This window comes from Rhinatrema bivittatum, chromosome 1, assembly GCF_901001135.1.
Source record: "Rhinatrema bivittatum chromosome 1, aRhiBiv1.1, whole genome shotgun sequence".
Classification (NCBI taxonomy): domain Eukaryota; kingdom Metazoa; phylum Chordata; class Amphibia; order Gymnophiona; family Rhinatrematidae; genus Rhinatrema; species Rhinatrema bivittatum.
Window position 1 is genome coordinate 429,925,247 of NC_042615.1, and position 18,553 is coordinate 429,943,799.

At 46.0% G+C, this 18,553-nt stretch overlaps 1 protein-coding gene across 1 annotated transcript in view; it reads right to left on the reverse strand.

Annotated features, from left to right (window-relative positions):
• LOC115092865 (beta-1,4-galactosyltransferase 1-like) overlaps positions 1 to 18,553 on the reverse strand; it is a 222,746-nt gene that overhangs the window by 9,926 nt on the left and 194,267 nt on the right. The window contains exon 4 of the mRNA XM_029604243.1: positions 15,102 to 15,224. Coding sequence (XP_029460103.1) covers positions 15,102 to 15,224 — 123 coding nt within the window. The remainder of the gene's footprint in view (positions 1 to 15,101; positions 15,225 to 18,553) is intronic.

Here is an 18,553-nt window from a genome sequence, read left to right on the forward strand (position 1 = left end):
TTAGAGCAATGCTGGGGTCGCATTAACTGTGTGTATGTTTATTGAATAAGGGTATTATCTCCAGGTAGTAGCCGTCATTCCCGTGAACCACCCACTCTTCATTCACATCCTCTAGACTTTATGGATCCACAGAGTTTATCCCACGCCCCTTTGAAGTCCTTCACAGTTTGGTCTTCGCCACTTCCTCGGGAAGGTCATTCCAGGCATCCACCACCCTCTCCGTGAAGAAATACTTCCTGACATTGGTTTTGAGTCTTCCTCCCTGGAGTTTTAAATTGTGACCCCTGGTTCTGCTGATTTTTTTCCAGTGGAAAAGATTTGTCATTATCTTTGGATCATTAAAACCTTTCAAGTATCTGAAAGTCTGTATCATATCACCTCAGCTCCTCCTTTCCTCCAGGGTGTACATATTTAGATTCTTCAATCTCTCCTCATAAGTCATTCGATTAAGACCATCCACTTTTTTGGTCGCCCTTCTCTGGACCGCCTCCATACTGTCTATGTCTCTTCGGAGATATGGTCTCCAGAACTGAGCACAGTACTCCAGGTGAGGCCTCACCAAGGACCTGTACAAGGAGATCATCACTTCCCTTTTCTTACTCGATATTCCTCTCTCTATGCAGCCCAGCATTCTTCTAGCTTTAGCTATCGCCTTGTCACATTGTTTCGTCAACTTCAGATTGTTAGACACTATCACCCCAAGGTCTCTCTCCTGCTTCGTGCATATCAGCCCTTCACCCCCCATCGAATACAGTTCTTCCGGATTTCCACACCCCATATGCATGACTCTGCACTTCTTGGCATTGAATCTCAGCTGCCATATCTTCGACCACTCTTCCAGCTTCTTTAAATCCCGTCTCATTCTCTCCACTCTTTCCGGTGTGTCACTCTGTTGCAGATCTTAGTGTTGTCCGCAAACAGACAAACCTTACCTTCTATCCTGTCTGCTATGTCGCTCACATAGATATTGAACAGGACCAGTCCCAACACCGATCCTTGTGGCACTCCGCTTAACACTGCTCTCTCTTCAGAGTAAGTTCCATTTATCATCACACATTGTCTTCTGTCCGTCAACCAGTTTGTAATCCAGGCCACCACCTCGGCACTCACTCCTAAGCTTCTCATTTTATTCACCAGCCTCCTGTGTGGGACCGTATCAAAAACCTTGCTGAAATCCAAGTAGATGACGTCAAACGCTCTTCTTTGATCCAACTCCCTAGTTACCCAGTCGAAAAAGTCAATCAGATTTGTCTCACAGGATCTTCCCCTGGTGAATCCATGCTGCCTCTGGTCCAGCAATTCTCCCGACTGTAGATAGTTCACTATTCTGTCTTTTAGCAGCGTCTCCATTACTTTTCCCACCACCAAGGTGAGGCTAACCGGCCTATAGATACTAGAGATGTGAATCGGAACCGGAATCGGTTCGGTTCCGGTTCCGATTCAAATCGTGCATTTTTTTTTGTCCGGCCCGATCGTTTTTTTTTTTTTTAGCAGCTGCGCCCGATCCGATAAACAAAAAACCCACCCGACCCTTTAAAACCGCTCCCTTAGCCTCCACCACCCTCCCGACCCCCCAAAAATGTTTTAAAATTACCTGGTGGTCCAGCGGGGGTCCTGGGAGCGTTCCCTCGCGCTCGGGCTGTCGGCCAATAAACAAAAAACCCACCCGACCCTTTAAAACCGCTCCCTTAGCCTCCACCACCCTCCCGACCCCCCCAAAAACATTTTAAAATTACCTGGTGGTCCAGTGGGCCTCAGGAGCGATCTCCTGCTCTCGGGCCATCGGCTGCCACTAATAAAAATGGCACCGATCCAGTGGACGGCCGGCACCATCTTTAAAAATGGCGCCGGCCGTCCAGTGCTCCTACCATGTGACAGGGGCCGGCCAATGGCACGGTTACCCTGTCACATGGTAAGGGCAAAGGGCCATGGGTGCCATTTTTATTAGTGGCAGCCAACGGCCCGAGAGCGGGAGATCGCTCCCAGGGCCCACTGGACCACCTGGTAATTTCAAAACATTTTTTGGGGGGTCGGGAGGGTGGTGGAGGCTAAGGGAGCAGTTTTAAAGGGTCAGGGTGGGTTTTTTGCTTATCGGCCGACAGCCCGAGCACGAGAGAATGCTCCCGGGACCCCCACTGGACCACCAGGAAATTTTAAAATGTTTTTGGGGGGGTCGGGAGGGTGGTGGAGGCTAAGGGAGTGGTTTTAAAGGGTCGGGTGGGTTTTTAGGTTGTTTCCTAACTACCGTTAGTGTGCACTAACCCGATTAACAATTTTTTCACGATAAATCGGTGGAATTTCTACTGTATCGCACTCTTTAACGATTAATGACGATTTAAAAAATATCGGACAATATTTTAAATCGTCAAAAAACGATTCACATCCCTAAAAGATACCAGCCTCCTCTCTGCTCCCACTCTTGTGAAGCGGGACCACCACCGCTCTTCTTCAATCACTCAGCACCACTCCTGTTTCTAGGGATCTATTGAACAGATCACACAGTGGTCCTGCCAGCATGTCTCTGAGCTCCCTCAGTATCCTGGGATGAATCTAAACGGGTCCCATGACTTTGTCCACTTTCAGTTTCCCAGCTCTTCCCACACATTCTCCACTGTCATGTTACTGTTTATAATTGTTCCATGTATTAAACAAAAGGAAATGCTTGACTTTCTGCACCATTAATTTATATGTAAACTGATGTGATATGTAAATCGAACACCGGTCTTTAAAAACAAATAAATAAATAAAATAAATAAATTCCCCTTTTCCCCCCATTCCATCAAAGCAGAGAGCGATGTCAGTTACGTCAAAAGCATCAAGGATTATTGGTTAATAAGGGTGGATCAACTTGGTGGGGTGGTCGGTGGCACTTTATGTTCAGGATGGCATAGAGTCCAAAAGGATAATGATTTTGAAAGAGACTAAATGCAGAGTAGAATATTTCTGGGTAGAAATCCCATGTGTTTTGGGGAAGAATATGGCAATAGGGATATACTACCATCCACCTGGGCAAAATGATCAGGAGGATGATGAAATGCTAAGAGAAATTAGAGAAGCTAACAATTTGGCACAGTAATAATGGGAGTTTTCAATTACCCCAATATTAAATAGGTAAATGTAACATCAGGACATACTGAGGTGATCATCAGGAGGTGATGAGAGGGGGAGCCATTTTGGATCTAATTCTTAGCAGAACACAGGATTTGGTGTGAGAGAGAATGGTGGTGGGGCCACTTGGCAATAGTGATCATAACATGATCAAATTTGACAGTGACTGGGAGGGCAATAAGTAAATCTACAGCTCTAGCAATAAACTTTCAAAAAGGAGTCTTTGATAAGGCCAAGGCCATTATGGAAAGACTAAATGAATTCTTTGCTTTGCTGTTTACTAATGAGGATGTTCAGGAGATATCTATTCCAGTAATGTTTTTCAACAGTTATAATTGAAATGAACAGAACTAAATCACAGTGAACCTGGAAGATGTAGTAGGACAAATTGACAAAGTGAAGAGGAGAAAATTGCCCGGACTAAATGGTATACACCCTAGGGTTCTGAAAGAACTAAAAAATGACATTTTTGATCTATTATTAGTAATTTGTAACCTATCATTTAATCATCCATTGTACCTAAAGATTGGAGGATGGTCAATGTAACACCAATATATAAAAAGGTCTCTAGGGGTAATTTGTAAAACTACAGACTGATGAACCTGAACTTCAGTGCCAGGAATAACTGTGGAAACTATTCTAAAGAACAAAATCACAGAATATATAGCTAGACATGGTTTAATGGGATAAAGCCAGCATGATATACCCAAAGAAATTCTTGCCTCATAAATCTTCTACATTTGTTTGAAGGGGTTATTAAACGTGAATAAAGGTGAGGCAGTAGATGTAGTTTAGTTGGATTTTCAGAAGGTGTTTTCAAAGTCCCCCATGAGAGACTACTAAGAAAATTAAAAAGTAATGAGATAGGAGGCAATGTCCTTTTGTGGACTGCAAACTGTTAAAAGATAGAGACAGGGAGTATGATAAAATGGTCAGTTTTCTTAATGGAGAAAGGTAAACAGTGGAGTGCTTTCAGGGATCTGTACTTGGACTGGTGCTTTTTAATATATTTATAAATGATCTAGAATGGAGAAATTACTTACCTGATAATTTTGTTTTCCTTAGTGTAGACAGATAGACTCAGGACCAATGGGTATAGTGTATCCTGATAGCAGATTGGGAGATGGAGTCAGATTTCAAGCATATGCCAGCACTTCATATACCTGTGCAGGAAGCTTAGCTCTTCAGTATTCTCCTCGAAAAGCAATTGTGGATATATGTGTGTTTTAATAATTTGATTAACTTGATTAACTTCATTAACTAGGCCTGGTTCAACTGATTTCCAAATTGGAGACCGCCAATGCACTCAACCGAATAATGCCGACACTCGGCAACTAGGGTGCTTACTCGTGCTTGTCTGGTTCTTGGGGATTGTCACCCGAGGTTTCCAGATTTTGGGGCAGCTGTGGGTGGGATGCTGAGTCCATCTGTCTACACTAAGGAAAACGAAATTATCAGGTAAGTAATTTCTCCATTTACTAGCGTGTAGCAGATGGACTCAGGACCAATGGGATGTACAAAAACTACTCCCGAACAGGGTGGGAGGCTGCCCGTGGCCCACTTAATACTGCCCTTGCAAAGGCTGTGTCCTCCCAGGCCTGGACATCCAGGCAGTAGAACCTGGAGAAGTTGTGTATGGAGGACCATGTCGCCGCCCGACAGATCTCGGCAGGCAACAGCATCTTGGTTTCTGCCCAGGACACAGTCTGGGCCCTTGTAGAATGGGCCGAAGGCTTCACTGACTCTATGTAGGCCGCTTTGATTACTTCTTTGATTCAGCGGGCTTTGGTTGCCCGAGAGGCCGCTTCTCTTTGTTTCTTCTCGCTGTGAAGGACGAATAGGTGGTCTGTCTTTCGTATGGATTACGATCTTTCCAAGTATCGGACTAGGAGTCTGCCGACGTTTAGATGGCGAATACGGCATGAGTCTTATGAGTTCTTCTGTTCATCTGGAGATGGTAGCGATATGGTTTGGTTTAGATGAAATTGAGAAACCACCTTCGGAAGAAAAGAGGGGACCGTGCGTAGTTGTATGGATCCCGGTGTGAACCTGAGGAACGGTTCTCGACAGGATAGGGCTTGGAGCTCGGAGATGCGACGGGCTGAACATATTGCCACTAGGAATGCAGTCTTCAAGGTCAGGAGCCATAGTGACAGACTGCAGGTAGGTCTAAAGGAAACTCCCACTAGGAAGTCTAGTACTAGATTGAGATTCCATAGGGGGAAACATCTGGATGGGTTGATAGACTGATGCCGTCCACTTTGGCTCTGAAGCAGGCCAGTGCGGCCACCTGAACCTTGAGGGAGTTGAGTGACAACCCCTTCTTCATACCGTCCTGCAGGAACTCCAGGATCATGGGAATTTGGCTGTCCGCGGGAGAGTCCCGCGGTTCTCACACCAGGCTTTGAATACTCTCCAGATCCGTATGTAAGACAGGGAAGTGGAGAACTTGCGTGCTTGGAGCAGAGTACCAATTACTACCTTTGAGTAACCAAAATTCTTCAGGCTAGTCCTCTCAAGGGCCAGACTGTAAGACAGAATAGAGACGGATCTTCGTGGAGGATCAGACCCTGTCCGAGAAGGTCCCTGTGTGGAGGTAGGCACAGAGGGTTCCCCGAAAGTAGTTTATGCATGTCCGCGTACCATGGTCATCTTGGCCAGTCCAGGGCAACTAGTAGAACTTCTCCAATCACTCAGCACTACTCCTGTTTCCAGGGATCTATTGAATAGGTCACACAGCAGAGCCGCTAGCACATCTCTGAGCTCCCTCAGTATCCTGGGATGAACCTCATCAGGTCCCATGGCTTTGTCTACCTTTAGTATTCCTAGCTCTTCCCATACATTCTCTTCCATAAACGGAGTTTCATCTATTCCACTCCCCTCCAGTTTCTTGTTAACTAGCGATGGTCCTTCTCTGGGGTCTTCTTTAGTGAACACCGAACTGTAGTATTCGTTTAATATTTCTGCCATTTCTTCATCTGTCTCCACCCATTGATCCTTTTCACCTTTCAATTTCAATATACCACTTTGGACTTTTCTTTCACTGATGTATCTGAAAAATGTTTTGTCACCTCGCTTTACCTCTTTGGCAATCCTTTCTTCCGCTTGACTTTTTGCTTTCTTGATTACTTTCTTTGTCTCCCTCAGTTCCATCAGATATTCTTCCTTGTGCTACTCCCTTTTGTCAGCCACCTCCTTTGAGAATCAGATTGATTTCATTTTTCTTTTGCTTTTCTTTACTTTTCTAACATATAGATTAGTTGCCTTGGTAATTGCTCCTTTTAGTTTGGTCCATTGTTGTTCCACAGCTCTCTTGTTCTCCCAGCCTTTTAGTTCTTACTCCAGGTACTTCCCCATTTCATCAAAGTCCATGTTTTTGAACTGCAAAACCCGGGTCTTCGTGCTTCTTCTCCTTATCCTATTTGTGATATGAAATCATACTGTTTGATGATCACTGGTGCTAAAGTGGCCAGGGCTGTTCTTTGGACACTGTATCTGCTTTTGATTTTGAACAGACCCTCCCCCAGATTTGGCTAGCTAATTTAAGCTTTTTCCTTAGTTCTCCCTAAGAAGTTGGACTTCTGGCTGTCTCCTTCAATTTCAAGGCAAACTGAAGACCTGATTACTCCCTACAATGCACTGAGTTAGCTGCCAATAGCTGTTTAGCCAATCAATCTTTTTTTTTTTTTTGCTTAGACAAACACACAGCAATTTAAGGCAGCAATATCAATATCTAGAAAAATAGACAGATAAGGCTAGCACTACACCAAAACAGAAAAATGTAACAAGCCCTCTATAATAAGGATAATTTAAAGTTATTCCTTAGCTTTCACCAAGAAGTTGGACTTCTGGCTGTTTCCTTCAATTTCAAAGCAGACTGAGGTAACAAGTAATTCTTGTAAATATCATCAAATAAGGGAATATTAGCTTACAATATCAAAAGCCTTTTTAAAAAGAAAGGTCTTTAGGTCTTTCTTGATCGCCTTGAGGTTAGAAATTAAACGGAGTGAATCATGTACTGCACTCCATAGAATAGGGCCAATGATTGAAAAAGCGCTTCTTCTGGCAGATCGAGTCTTGCTATTTTGGTTGTGGTAATATCAAGAATATTTTGTTTGCCGAATGGAAGAGTCTTCCGGGTTTATTTATACAAAGAGCTGTGAAAAGCCAGATAGAAGAGTTATTTTGTAGCAGATTGTGAATCATGGTAAGAATGCGAAATGATATAGGTAACCTGTTGTGCGCCCTGTTTGTGTCCGGCCCGCGCACGGCCTGCTCATCTCTCTGGCTCCTCTGCAGGTCCCGGGTAGGCCTCCCCAGCGGCAGCCGCGAGCTCCTCCAGGCCTTGGCATCCCACGGCGACGGTTGCTGGGCCTTCCACTGTGCACCAGGCCTCACGCCGGAGTTCAGCATCTCCCTTGGCGTTGGCCACGCCCCTACGCGCATGCACGCAGACAGCCCAGCCTCTTGTAGGGCCAGGGTTGGGTCCTAGTTCCGTGGCGCGCCCTGATTGAAGGAATTACTTAAGGAAGTCCCTGCCTGCACTTCCTTGCCTTGGCAGTTGGGTCGGCATTGAATTGTATGCTAGATTGTCACTGCATTCTAAGTCTTGTTCCAGCCTTGTTCCAGGATCCTACTGTTCCAGCCTTGTTCCTGCATCCTACCATTCCAGCCTTGTTCCAGCGTCCTTCTGTTCCTGCGTCTGTCTGTTCATCTCCCAGGTAGTACCCTCAGACTGACTCTCTGGTACCGACCGGGCCTGTTCCTTGACCTTCCTGTCTGCTGCCTGCATCCTGACCTCTGCCTGCCTCGTGACCTCGTCTGACCTCTGGAACCTGACCCCTGCCTCGTTGACCGCTCCTTGGACTGACCCTCGGATTCTGACTTCTGCCTGTTTGACCACGTCTCCTGATTCTGGCTCTGTTCCTTGCCTTGTCATCGCCTATGCTGTTCTGGTCCTCCTTGCTCCAGCTGACCTGCAGCCTCGAGTCTGACCATGCTTCCTTGTTGTCCGTGGCAAGCCTGTCTACTATCTCCTCAGGAGACCCTGTGAGGACCACCTAAGTCCAAGTGGCCCAGGTCCCTATGGGCTCCACCCGGGGAGGCGGTGGGCTTCCAGTGGTGAAGCTCATCCTAGCCTCTGTCTCCTCCAGTGCTCCACCCCCTGGGAGCAGGTGCTTCCTTTTAGTAAATAGGTTGGACATGGGTTTAAAGGACTCGAGGAAGGCTTTATTGCGAAATCGTTAATGAACCAATTTCTCCAAAGGTATCCCAAGTACAAACATCCATCAGAATGGGAAGATGAGAGAATTCAGCAGAAATATTAATTACTTTTTCCTTAAAATAGTGAGCAATATTATTGCAAACAGTGTTATCAATATTATGAGAGGTATATTGTTTTAGAGAAGTTAAAGATTTGACAATATTAAACAAAATGGCAGGGTTGCCATTAGCTGACTGAGTTTTTTCCGAATAAATTAATTTTTTTGCCATATCAATTTGCTTTCTATATTTAGATTAAAAATCCATGTATGTGTTAATTCCTGCCAGCAAAGAATTCTTTAGCCATTGGCACTCATGACATCTCACTGTTATTTTCATAATTTTTAAATGTGAAGTAAACCACGGTGCATTCTGTTTTCAATATGTTTTCAGGAGCAATAAAATCTAATGTCTTATCAAAGGATGTATTCTGTACTGATACAGCGCTGTTAAAGCTCTCAGTGCCAATAGCTGGAATAGCTGGAAAAAAGGCAGCGAGAAATTGATCTGGTTCAACCTTTTTTCTTTTAAGAAATTTTGGAAAATTATTCTGATCCATCAAATTTCTACTATTAATTGGGCAACATATGAGGATTAAAAAATGGTCTGACCAGGGTATAATTTATAACTTTAAATCTATGGAAGGTTTATAAATGAATTCAGAGTTAATAAAAATAAAATTGAGCATGTGACCATATTTTTGTATGGGTACGCAATATGAAGTCCAGGAGATCTTGGATTCCCAGATGGTCTGGAATCAGCTTCAATACCTAATCACCTGGAAAAACTATGGACCTGAAGAAAATTCCTGGGAGCCAGCCTCCAATCTTCAGGCCCCGCAGCTGATCTGTGAGTTTCACAAGAGATTTCCCAGGAAGCCCAGGCCTAGAAGACTGGGGAGAACTCTGGGAGGGGGGGGGGGGTGTACTATCATGATGCACGGCTTGTAGGAAGGCCCCACGAGCCACGTCACTTACTCCCAATGCCACTCCTTGCCACCCACAGCAGGGACACTGCTTCCAACCATCAAAGCCGTCACTCACCTCTCTCAGCTCACAAGCTTCTGTACGAAACCTAGGCGTTCTCATTGACCCTCATCTGAACCTCAAGAGCCACATAAACTCCATCATAAAAGGAGGTTTTTACAAGCTCATGGTCATAAAAAAGCTCAAGCCCCTACTCCACACTCATGATCTCAAAACTGTTATCCAAGCGACCCTAACATCAAAGCTAGATTACTGCAACTCTTTGTAACTTGGCCTTCCCTTCTCCACCATCAGACCTCTCCAGAAACTTCAAAATGCGACAGCCAAGATAATCAGTAATGCAGGTAAATCAGATCATATAACCCCCATCCTCAAAGACCTGCACTGGCTCCCCATCCCCTCCCATATCCTGTTCAAAACCCTTACCCTCATTCATAAAGCTATCTACATTCACAACTCCCTATGGCTCAATAAACCACTCCAACCTGCTCAATCTGCCCGCCCCACCAGAACAAACTTCAAATGCATCCTACAAGTCCCGACACTTAAGAAAGCCTGTCTCTCAGCAACAAGGACGCGTGCCCTCTCCATTGCTGGCCCCACCCTTTGGAACTCCCTTCCTCCCAACCTCCGTCTAGACCAAAGCCCTTTTAAATTCCAAAAATTGATAAAAACCTGGCTTTTCCACCAGGCTTTTCCAGACTAAAACCAGGCTTCTCTGGACTAAATCACCCCAGTTGACCATGGAATTTTATTCAGCCCCAATTGTAAATTTGTAAATCAAATAACCTTGTATAATCTACATACTCCCATTCTTGTTAACCATGTTACCTCTATCAAGCTTCTCTCCTTCAGTTAGTTTGTTCAGGTTCGTAGTTTGGACCTTCTATCAGTTGTCCTTCTCCCTCTCCCCTGTTAATTGTACTTTCCACCTTTTTGTTATTATGTGAACCGATATGATGTGTACTTTAATGTCGGTACAGAAAAGCTGTTAAATAAAGGTTCTGTTCCTGAACTCTGCATACCCTGCCTACTCACTATATCAGTTTCTCTACAGCTCAGTTATCCAGGATCGCTGTTCCAGTGCCTGAGGGACTACAGCCCTTCCGGGCACTTCCAGCTCACTACTGCCACCTCTGGTGGTTCAATATACTGTTTAATAAAAGAACTAGTGTGTGTCTGTCTCCATATTCCGAGCCTAATCGGTGGTTCCTCTCGGTATCTTCCCCCGGGGGCGTGGTCATCTGCCACCAGTCCAAGGATCCACCACAACTACCTCAAACACCAACAGATTGCTAACTCCATGGATCCGGCACAACGTAATGCCTTGCAGGCCACACCGGGCCTGGCCCAGCGCATCGTGGAGCAGCAAGACGCCTTGGAGAAATTTACTTCAGCGTTTCATCAGCTACACACACAGAAGTTTCAAGGCACAGCTTCCAACCAAGAAGGTCAGTTACAGGAGGTAACTTTGAAAACTGCTGTACCATTGGCGGCTCCTATCTGCTTTTCTGGTGAAATTCAGAAGGCCCGGGGCTTCTTAAACCAGTGCTGCAAGCACTTTGCCTTACAGCCATCTTTATTTCCTACGGCTCTTTCCAAGACCACCTACATCCTTTCATACCTGGATGGTAGGGCCTTGTCTTAGGCATCTACCTTGTGAGAGTACAAGGACTCCATTTTGTAGGACATAGAAGGATTTATGGACTTGTTTAAATCCGTCTTCAATGACCCTGCTCGAACTGCTGTAGCTAGTTCTGCTTTGGTGGAATTGAAGCAAGGCAGCAGATCATTGGCTGAATTTGCCATTGAGTTCAAAACTCTTGCAGCAGAACTTCGCTGGGACCCCAAATGTCTCAAAACACTCTTTTGCAGAGGCCTGGATACTCGTTTAATGGACGAGCTGGCCGCTCGCGAAACACCTGACTCGCTGGATGAATTAGTAGCCTTGGCTACTTGGATTGATCACCGGCTCCGGGACAAAGTGAAGGAACTCTGGCCTAAGGTGTTACCTGGGTTGAAACAGGCTAGTTCTATATCTGCACCTCGGATGATTCCAGTAATTCTTGCTGCTGATAAAGAGGAACCGATGCAACTTGGTCATGGACATTTATCTTCCAAAGAAAGAAGACTTCGTAAAAAGCACGGCCTTTGCACATACTATGGTCAGCCCGGCCATAATGTCTCTACATGTCCCATTTGTCCGGAAAACGGACGGGCCTAAGTCCTGCAGGAGGACTGTTCTTAGGTCATACCATGCCTACTCCTCTGCTTTCTCTTCCAGTCTCTTTGACTCACGGACCGGTCACAGTTCGGACTCCTGCTGAAGGGGCAGAAGCCAACTTCATTCTCAGACGTCTGGTGGAAGACATGAGGAGTCCCTTCATCAAGCTGGAAGATCCATTACTGTGTCATCTTTTGAAGCTCAGTGACGTCCCAGCAGCTCAATCCACTGCTGCTGACATACATATACTCAGCGAATTTTCTTCCATTCCTCAAGATCCACCTGTCATGAATGCAGAAGACAACCTAGAATTCAAATTCGAAGAGGTCCTGGATGTTCGTAAAAGAGGCAATACTTTTGAATACCTTCTAAAATGGGAAGGTTTCGGCCCCGAAGAAAACTCTTGGGATCCTCAGACCAATATTCTGGACAAAGAGATGCTTCATCAGTTCCACCTCGCGCATCCTTCTAAACCCAAGCCTGGTACCTGAAGAGGAAATTACCCTTTGAAGGGGGTACTGTTGTGACCGTCGCTACTCGATGTCTCCACTACGTCCTCCTTACCTCCTTGGCGACTCTCTCTTGCTCAAGTGGAAGGTTGGCTGCCGCGGCGTCTTTCTGCCGACTTCTCCTGGTGTCTCCAGAGCGGCTTGACGCTGCAATCTGCCATGATTCACAAGAGTCTAAGGGCACACGCGCAGCGTGGCCCCAACTGATGTACCAGCAGTGGCATGAACCTCAGGGGCGTCCCCCTGAGATGACGTCATCCATACCAGATATATAAGGTCCCAGAAATCGATAACTATCGAATTAGCAAGGAGTTGGATTTCAGGACCAGTTCCGCTCTCTCCTAGCTACTCTACCTCCTCGGACTTACCAGGGGTACCCGCTCCTCGGGGGCCTTGCTCTCTCTTTGTTTTTCAGGTCACAGTCAGGAACCGATACTCGCTCCTCGAGAGCCCATGTTCCCGGATTGGTTGCTGAATACATATTCTGCCTGGAAATCATCGCTGCCTACTACACCAGTGAGTTACCATCTCTCTCTCAGAGCTTTCCCTGGAACCAGGTACTCTCTCCTCGAGGGCCTAACTCATTCCAACACCTGGACTACTCCTAGAGATTATTGTGTGAGTGTTACCATCAAGGTTCTGTTCCTGAACTCTGCATACTCTGCCTACTCACTATATTCAGTTTCTCTACGCTCAGTTACCCAGGATCGCTGTTCCAGTGCCTGAGGGACTACAGCCCTGCCGGGCACTTCCAGCTCACTACTGCCACCTCTGGTGGTTCAATATACTGTATAATAAAAGAACTAGTGTGTGTCTGTCTCCATACTCTGAGCCTAACCGGTGGTCCCTCTCAGGATCTTCCCCCGGGGGCGTGGTCATCTGCCACTGGCCCAAGGATCCACCGACAACTACCTCAAACACCAACATCACTCTCTCATACACACACAAGCTCTCACTCACTGGGTCTATGCTTCCCACTGGACCCTTCCTTGTTCACAGGCAGGAGAGGAGGCATCAATGGCCCCGCTGAGCCTTTATTTGTTATGTGGTGGGTGGAAGGGGAAATACCGATGGCCCCAATGGGCCTTTTCTTGTGTGCTGCAGGCAGGAGGGGAAGTACTGATGCCCCTCTAGGCCTTTCTTGTGCATTTTGGGGAGGAGATGAGGCATTGATGGCTGCGTTGTGCCTTTTCTTGTGCATCATGGGTGGGAAGGGAGATGCCAGCAGCTAAAGAAGGAGACTCAGGGCCTGGGCTTTTTGCTTCAACAGGGAAAGGGGAAGAATGCAGGCAATTTCCCGATCATGCTTTAGCCCAACCACAGGCTGTGGAGTAAAACCACTGTTCCTTCAGATTAATTAGGAGATGTGGATGTCAACATAGCTACTAGGGATGTGCATTCGTATTGACCGCATATGTAAAACGCTACGCATATTTTTTTTTTAACTTAAAAAAGTGATGTGACATAAACGATCGGATTTCCCACATATCCAACATAGCTATGTTGGATATGTTGGAAATCGCGATTGTTGAGCCAAAATAAAAATTTAAACCCCCTCACCCTCCTTAATCCCCCCCCCCAGACTTACCACAACTCCCTGGTGATCGAGCGAGGAGTGAGGACGCCATTTCTGCAATCCTTGGCGAGAAGCATGTGACGTCGGCGCCACGTCGAGTGATGCGGCGTCACGTGATTCCCGGCGAGTTCGCGCCGGAAGGCTCGTTCGGCCCAAAAGGAACTTTTGGCCAGCTTGGGGGGGTCAGGAGGCCCCCCCAAGCTGGCCAAAAGTTCTTTTTGGGCCGAACGAGCCTTCCGGCGCGACAAAGCCGGGAATCACGTGACGCCGCGTCACTCCGACGCGGTGTCACGTGATTCCCGACGCGAACTCGCCGGGAATCACGTGACGTGATTCCCGGCGCGAACTCGCCGGGAATCACGTGACGTGATTCCCGGCGCGAACTCGCCGGGAATCACGTGACGCCGCGTCACTCGACGTGGCGCCGACGTCACATGCTTCTCGCCAAGGATTGCAGAAATGGCGTCCTCACTCCTCGCTCGATCACCAGGGAGTTGTGGTAAGTCTGGGGGGGGGATTAAGGAGGGTGAGGGGGTTTAAATTTTTTTTTTTGCACATATGGACATATACCCAACTCATTTAATTTTTTTTATGTCCATATTGACCGCAAATGGGACCCCCTTTGGACATATTGACATATGGACATAAACTTTTGCTCTGCACATCCCTAATAGCTACTATGCTGGACCGGACAATTTCCAGACATTTTAGCCCTCCATCTAATTTCTGAATACTGCCTTGAAATTCTGTACCGTCCAGAGAAAATCCAAATAATTGGCAAACCTATTGTCAGTTCTCTTTCACTGGCAGCTATTAAAACTAATTATATTAAATTATCTCCAAATTCTGAGCAAACATCTATATGAGCAAACCTCTATATGTTTAACATAAAATAACATACACATAGCCAGATTTTTCCACATTTAGACCTGGAAAATAAAAACCCTGCTTCTGATCTTTTCCTAGCATCCAGAAATAGCTAAAATAAAATAAAAAAAAAAATTAGGGCTCAGCTGCTACACATTGGCAGCTCAGGAAGGAGCAGCATACTTGCGTGCTACCAGGCCAGTCTGTGGAAACATGAAGAACTGAACACCATAAACAAGCATTAAAATGAAAGAATATCAGATGAATTTTCAAATGAGTTACACATGTAAATGTAATATACTATCATAGCAATTTTCAAAAGCCATTTATCTATGTCAGTGCACTAAGGGGGTCATTTACTAAAGGGTTTCTCCCATTTTGTGTCTATGGGAAAACTGCTTAGTAAATAACCGCCTAAATGTGGGTAAATCCTATTGTCAATTCAATGGCATATGCTGCAGCAATTTTCAAAAGTCCACTTACATGGGTAAAGTGCATTTACACGTGTAAAACCCAGTTTTAAGCATGTAAATGCTTTTGAGAATTAGTGCCTTAGTTTGCAGGTTTACCTATTAGAGATGTCATCATCTTCGCCTCCCCATCCCCAGTAATTATTTGGAAAGCCATTGATTTTTTGGAACTGGTCCTTGCTTAATGCAGTCACACCTCCAAACAACTGCTGGTAAGGCAACCTGGATATGCAATCATATATAAAAAAAGAACAAAATAAAATGAAAACAAAAACCATGTAAGAACTTGGAATATTATAGAGCTGAACACTTAAACGTTTTGGAGAAAAAAAAAGAGAGAATACCGACGTTAGTTTTTGTTTGATTAAGGACATGGTCTTGAAGCAATGAGAGCCAACAATAAACATTTCAGACTTTTTTTATCCACCCTGCTGTTTCCTCCTGCTCCTTCGGGTTTCTAATTCAGTCAGAACCAGGGCTGTGATCTGGTGCCAGGAGTCTTTACTTGTAACTACCTGGGGAATTTGTCACCTGTTTTATTTCCTCTGACAAACGTATTTTAGTCCAGTCATTGCAGTAACAGTCCTTATGCAATCCTGGGCTCTAAATCCAGCCATTAGGTGTCCCTAATGCAGTGCACAGTGACCTTGACTCTTTCCACCCCAAGGGCTTGAACGCTGCTTTCATAGCATCTTCAGGCCTGGCAGACCCAGGGAATTGAACCCAAGTCCCTTTCTCAATGACAATACATGGCTCTGTCACTGAGCTACCAAGGCTGGCTCCAAAGCACTGGGCCAGCCCCAAGGATCAGCAAACAAAATGAAGTTGCTTACCTGTAATATGAGTTCTCTGAGGAGAGCAGGATGTAAGTCCTCATATGAGGCTGATGTCATCTGTTGGATCTTGGTACGAGAAGATTAGACAAAAGCTTCTAGAAGCTTTTGGCATGCTGGATTGAGCATGTGCAGTATGACCTGTGTGACCAAATTGTACAGGGCCCCCTCAGTTCTTAACATGGCTGCTTATTCATAAAGTAGAAAAGTATCTCTAACATGAGGTGGATGGGTTTAGTGAGGACTTACATTCTGCTGAGAACACATGTTACAGGTAAGCAACTTCACTTTCTCAGAGTTCAAACAAGATGTGAAGTTCTCACATGTGGTAAGCCCTAGCTACAAGCTGCCCCTAAAGAAACAGGGGAAAAACCACTAGGAAACATTGCCAACAGATGGAAGTATTTTTGGTAGCAACATACAAAAAAAAAGTGATTTAAAAACAATGTGGCATCCTGGATATTGCTTCAATCTTTGAATCAATCTTTACTGACAGTTTCATCTTTTAAACTTTGTTACTTAGAATCAGGCAAAAATGTTCTCAGTTGCAGGCCCTGTATTGTGAAATGTTCTTTCTGTTGAAATTCATTTACAAGAAATTTATTTAACTTTCAGAAAAAAGATGAAGTTGCATTGATCTGACAAGCTTTTGGGAAGACCTAAAACATTATCGGAGAATAGTTAATTTTGCGTTTTGGCTAATGTACCTTAGGCATGATACAATGTTTAGTTATATGGCCGCCGCGTTCCTCCTGGCTCCCCGTGTTCCACGTGGCAGGTGGGACGCCACCGACCAGCGTTCCGACCCTGAGCCTCCCTAGGCGTGCGCCATCTGTCCTCCCTTTAAAGGGCCAATGGCAGGAACTTCAGGCTCGTCCCCGGCTGATGCCATCACGGGCCTGGAATATTTAAGGACTACCTCCAGCCACCACTAACAGACTTGGCAACGAGTTCCATGGTTCCTATCTGGTGCCTGCTCCAGTACTCCGGACCCACTGTTCCTGCTCTACGGATCCCCGTGCTTCACATTGGTATCCTGTCTCTGTGCCTCCCGCTCCTTGGGGCCTGGATTAGCGCTTCTACATCTGGATTCAATCCTCAATGACTTGTTGGGCTTCCTTGCCCTATTTCACTCTGTATTTAATGAACCCGCTCGCAAGACCTTCATTGGATCCGCACTCCTGCACCTACAACAGGGTGCCAGACCTCTGACTGAATATGCCATTAAGTTCAGGGCCCTTTTCTCAGAATTACACTGGGACATGGGTTGCCTGCGTGCTATATTCCTGGAGGGTCTAAGCTCATGCATCAAAGACGAATTAGCAGCATGTGAACTTCCAGAGACCTTGGACTCCCTCATTGACCTGGCCGCTCGCATTGATCGTCGGCTGCGTGAACGGTCGCTCAAGACTAAGGGACCCAAGAAGATGCCATCCAGCACTTCACATACTCGCCCAACACCCATCACTCAGACTGCTCCTAATCCCAGTACCGAAGAGGAAGAACAGATGCAATTGGGTCACAGTCATCTATATGCCAAGGAGAGACATCGTCGGCAAAGATCAGGCCTGTGTATGTATTGTGGCCAGCCAGGCCATGCGGTTCCCTCCTGTCCGCTCTGTCCAGGAAACTCCCAGGTCTAGGATCAGCCAGAGGACTCCTCCTAGGCCTGACTGCGCCATCTCCTCCACTGTCCTTACCAGTTTCCATAAATTCGGAAGCCCTCGAGTTCCATACTCTAGCTTTGGTGGACTCCGGGGCCGGTGGGAACTTTATACTCAAACAACTCATGGAGCACCTACGAATCCCCACCATCCGGACATCCACGGAACTGCTACTGTCCTTGATTCACGGCGAGCCATTACCAGGCGAAGTTACCCTCTCAACCACACCAATCCAACTTTGCACCATTTCCTTTTTGGTCTTAGATAAGGACATACACCCTGTGGTGCTCGGACTACCTTAGTTACAAATGAACACGCCACACTTCGATTGGAGCACCTTACAGTTGGCTCAATGGGGCAAATCCTGCCATGGAAAGTGCCTAGAGGTTGTGACTCCGATGCTGTGCCTGACTACCACCACTTCTCTTCCGGGCCTTCCGATACAGTACTCCTTGTTTCAAGACGTATTCTCCAAGAGAGCTGCAGATACCTTGCCACCTCACCACTCATTTGATTGCGCAATCAACTTGCTACCCAACACCGAACCACCCAGAGGAAGGGTTTACCCACTTTCTCTGACGGAAACAAAAGCTATGTCCGGATATAGTCAAGAGAACTTGGCAAAAGGCTTCATCCGGCCTTCTAAATCTGCCGAAGCGGGATTCTTTTTTGTGGGTAAGAAGGACGGTTCCCTTCGCCCATGCATAGATTACCGCGGCTTAAATGAGATCACCCAGAAGGACCGATACCCATTGCCACTGATCTCTGAACTTTCTGATAGGCTCCAAGGAGCCAAAATATTCACTAAATTAGACCTTCGAGGAGCATATAACCTGGTCAGGATACGCCGGGGTGACGAATGGAAAATCGCATTTAACATCCGCGATGGCCATTTTGAATATTTAGTAATGCCATTTTGCCTCTGCAACACCCTGGCAGTACTTCAAAATATGATGAACGAAATCTTCAGGGATATGCTTTACCGCTGTGTAGTGGTATACCTGGATGACATCCTGGTTTTCTCGCAAGACCTTCAGAGCCACCAATTGGACAT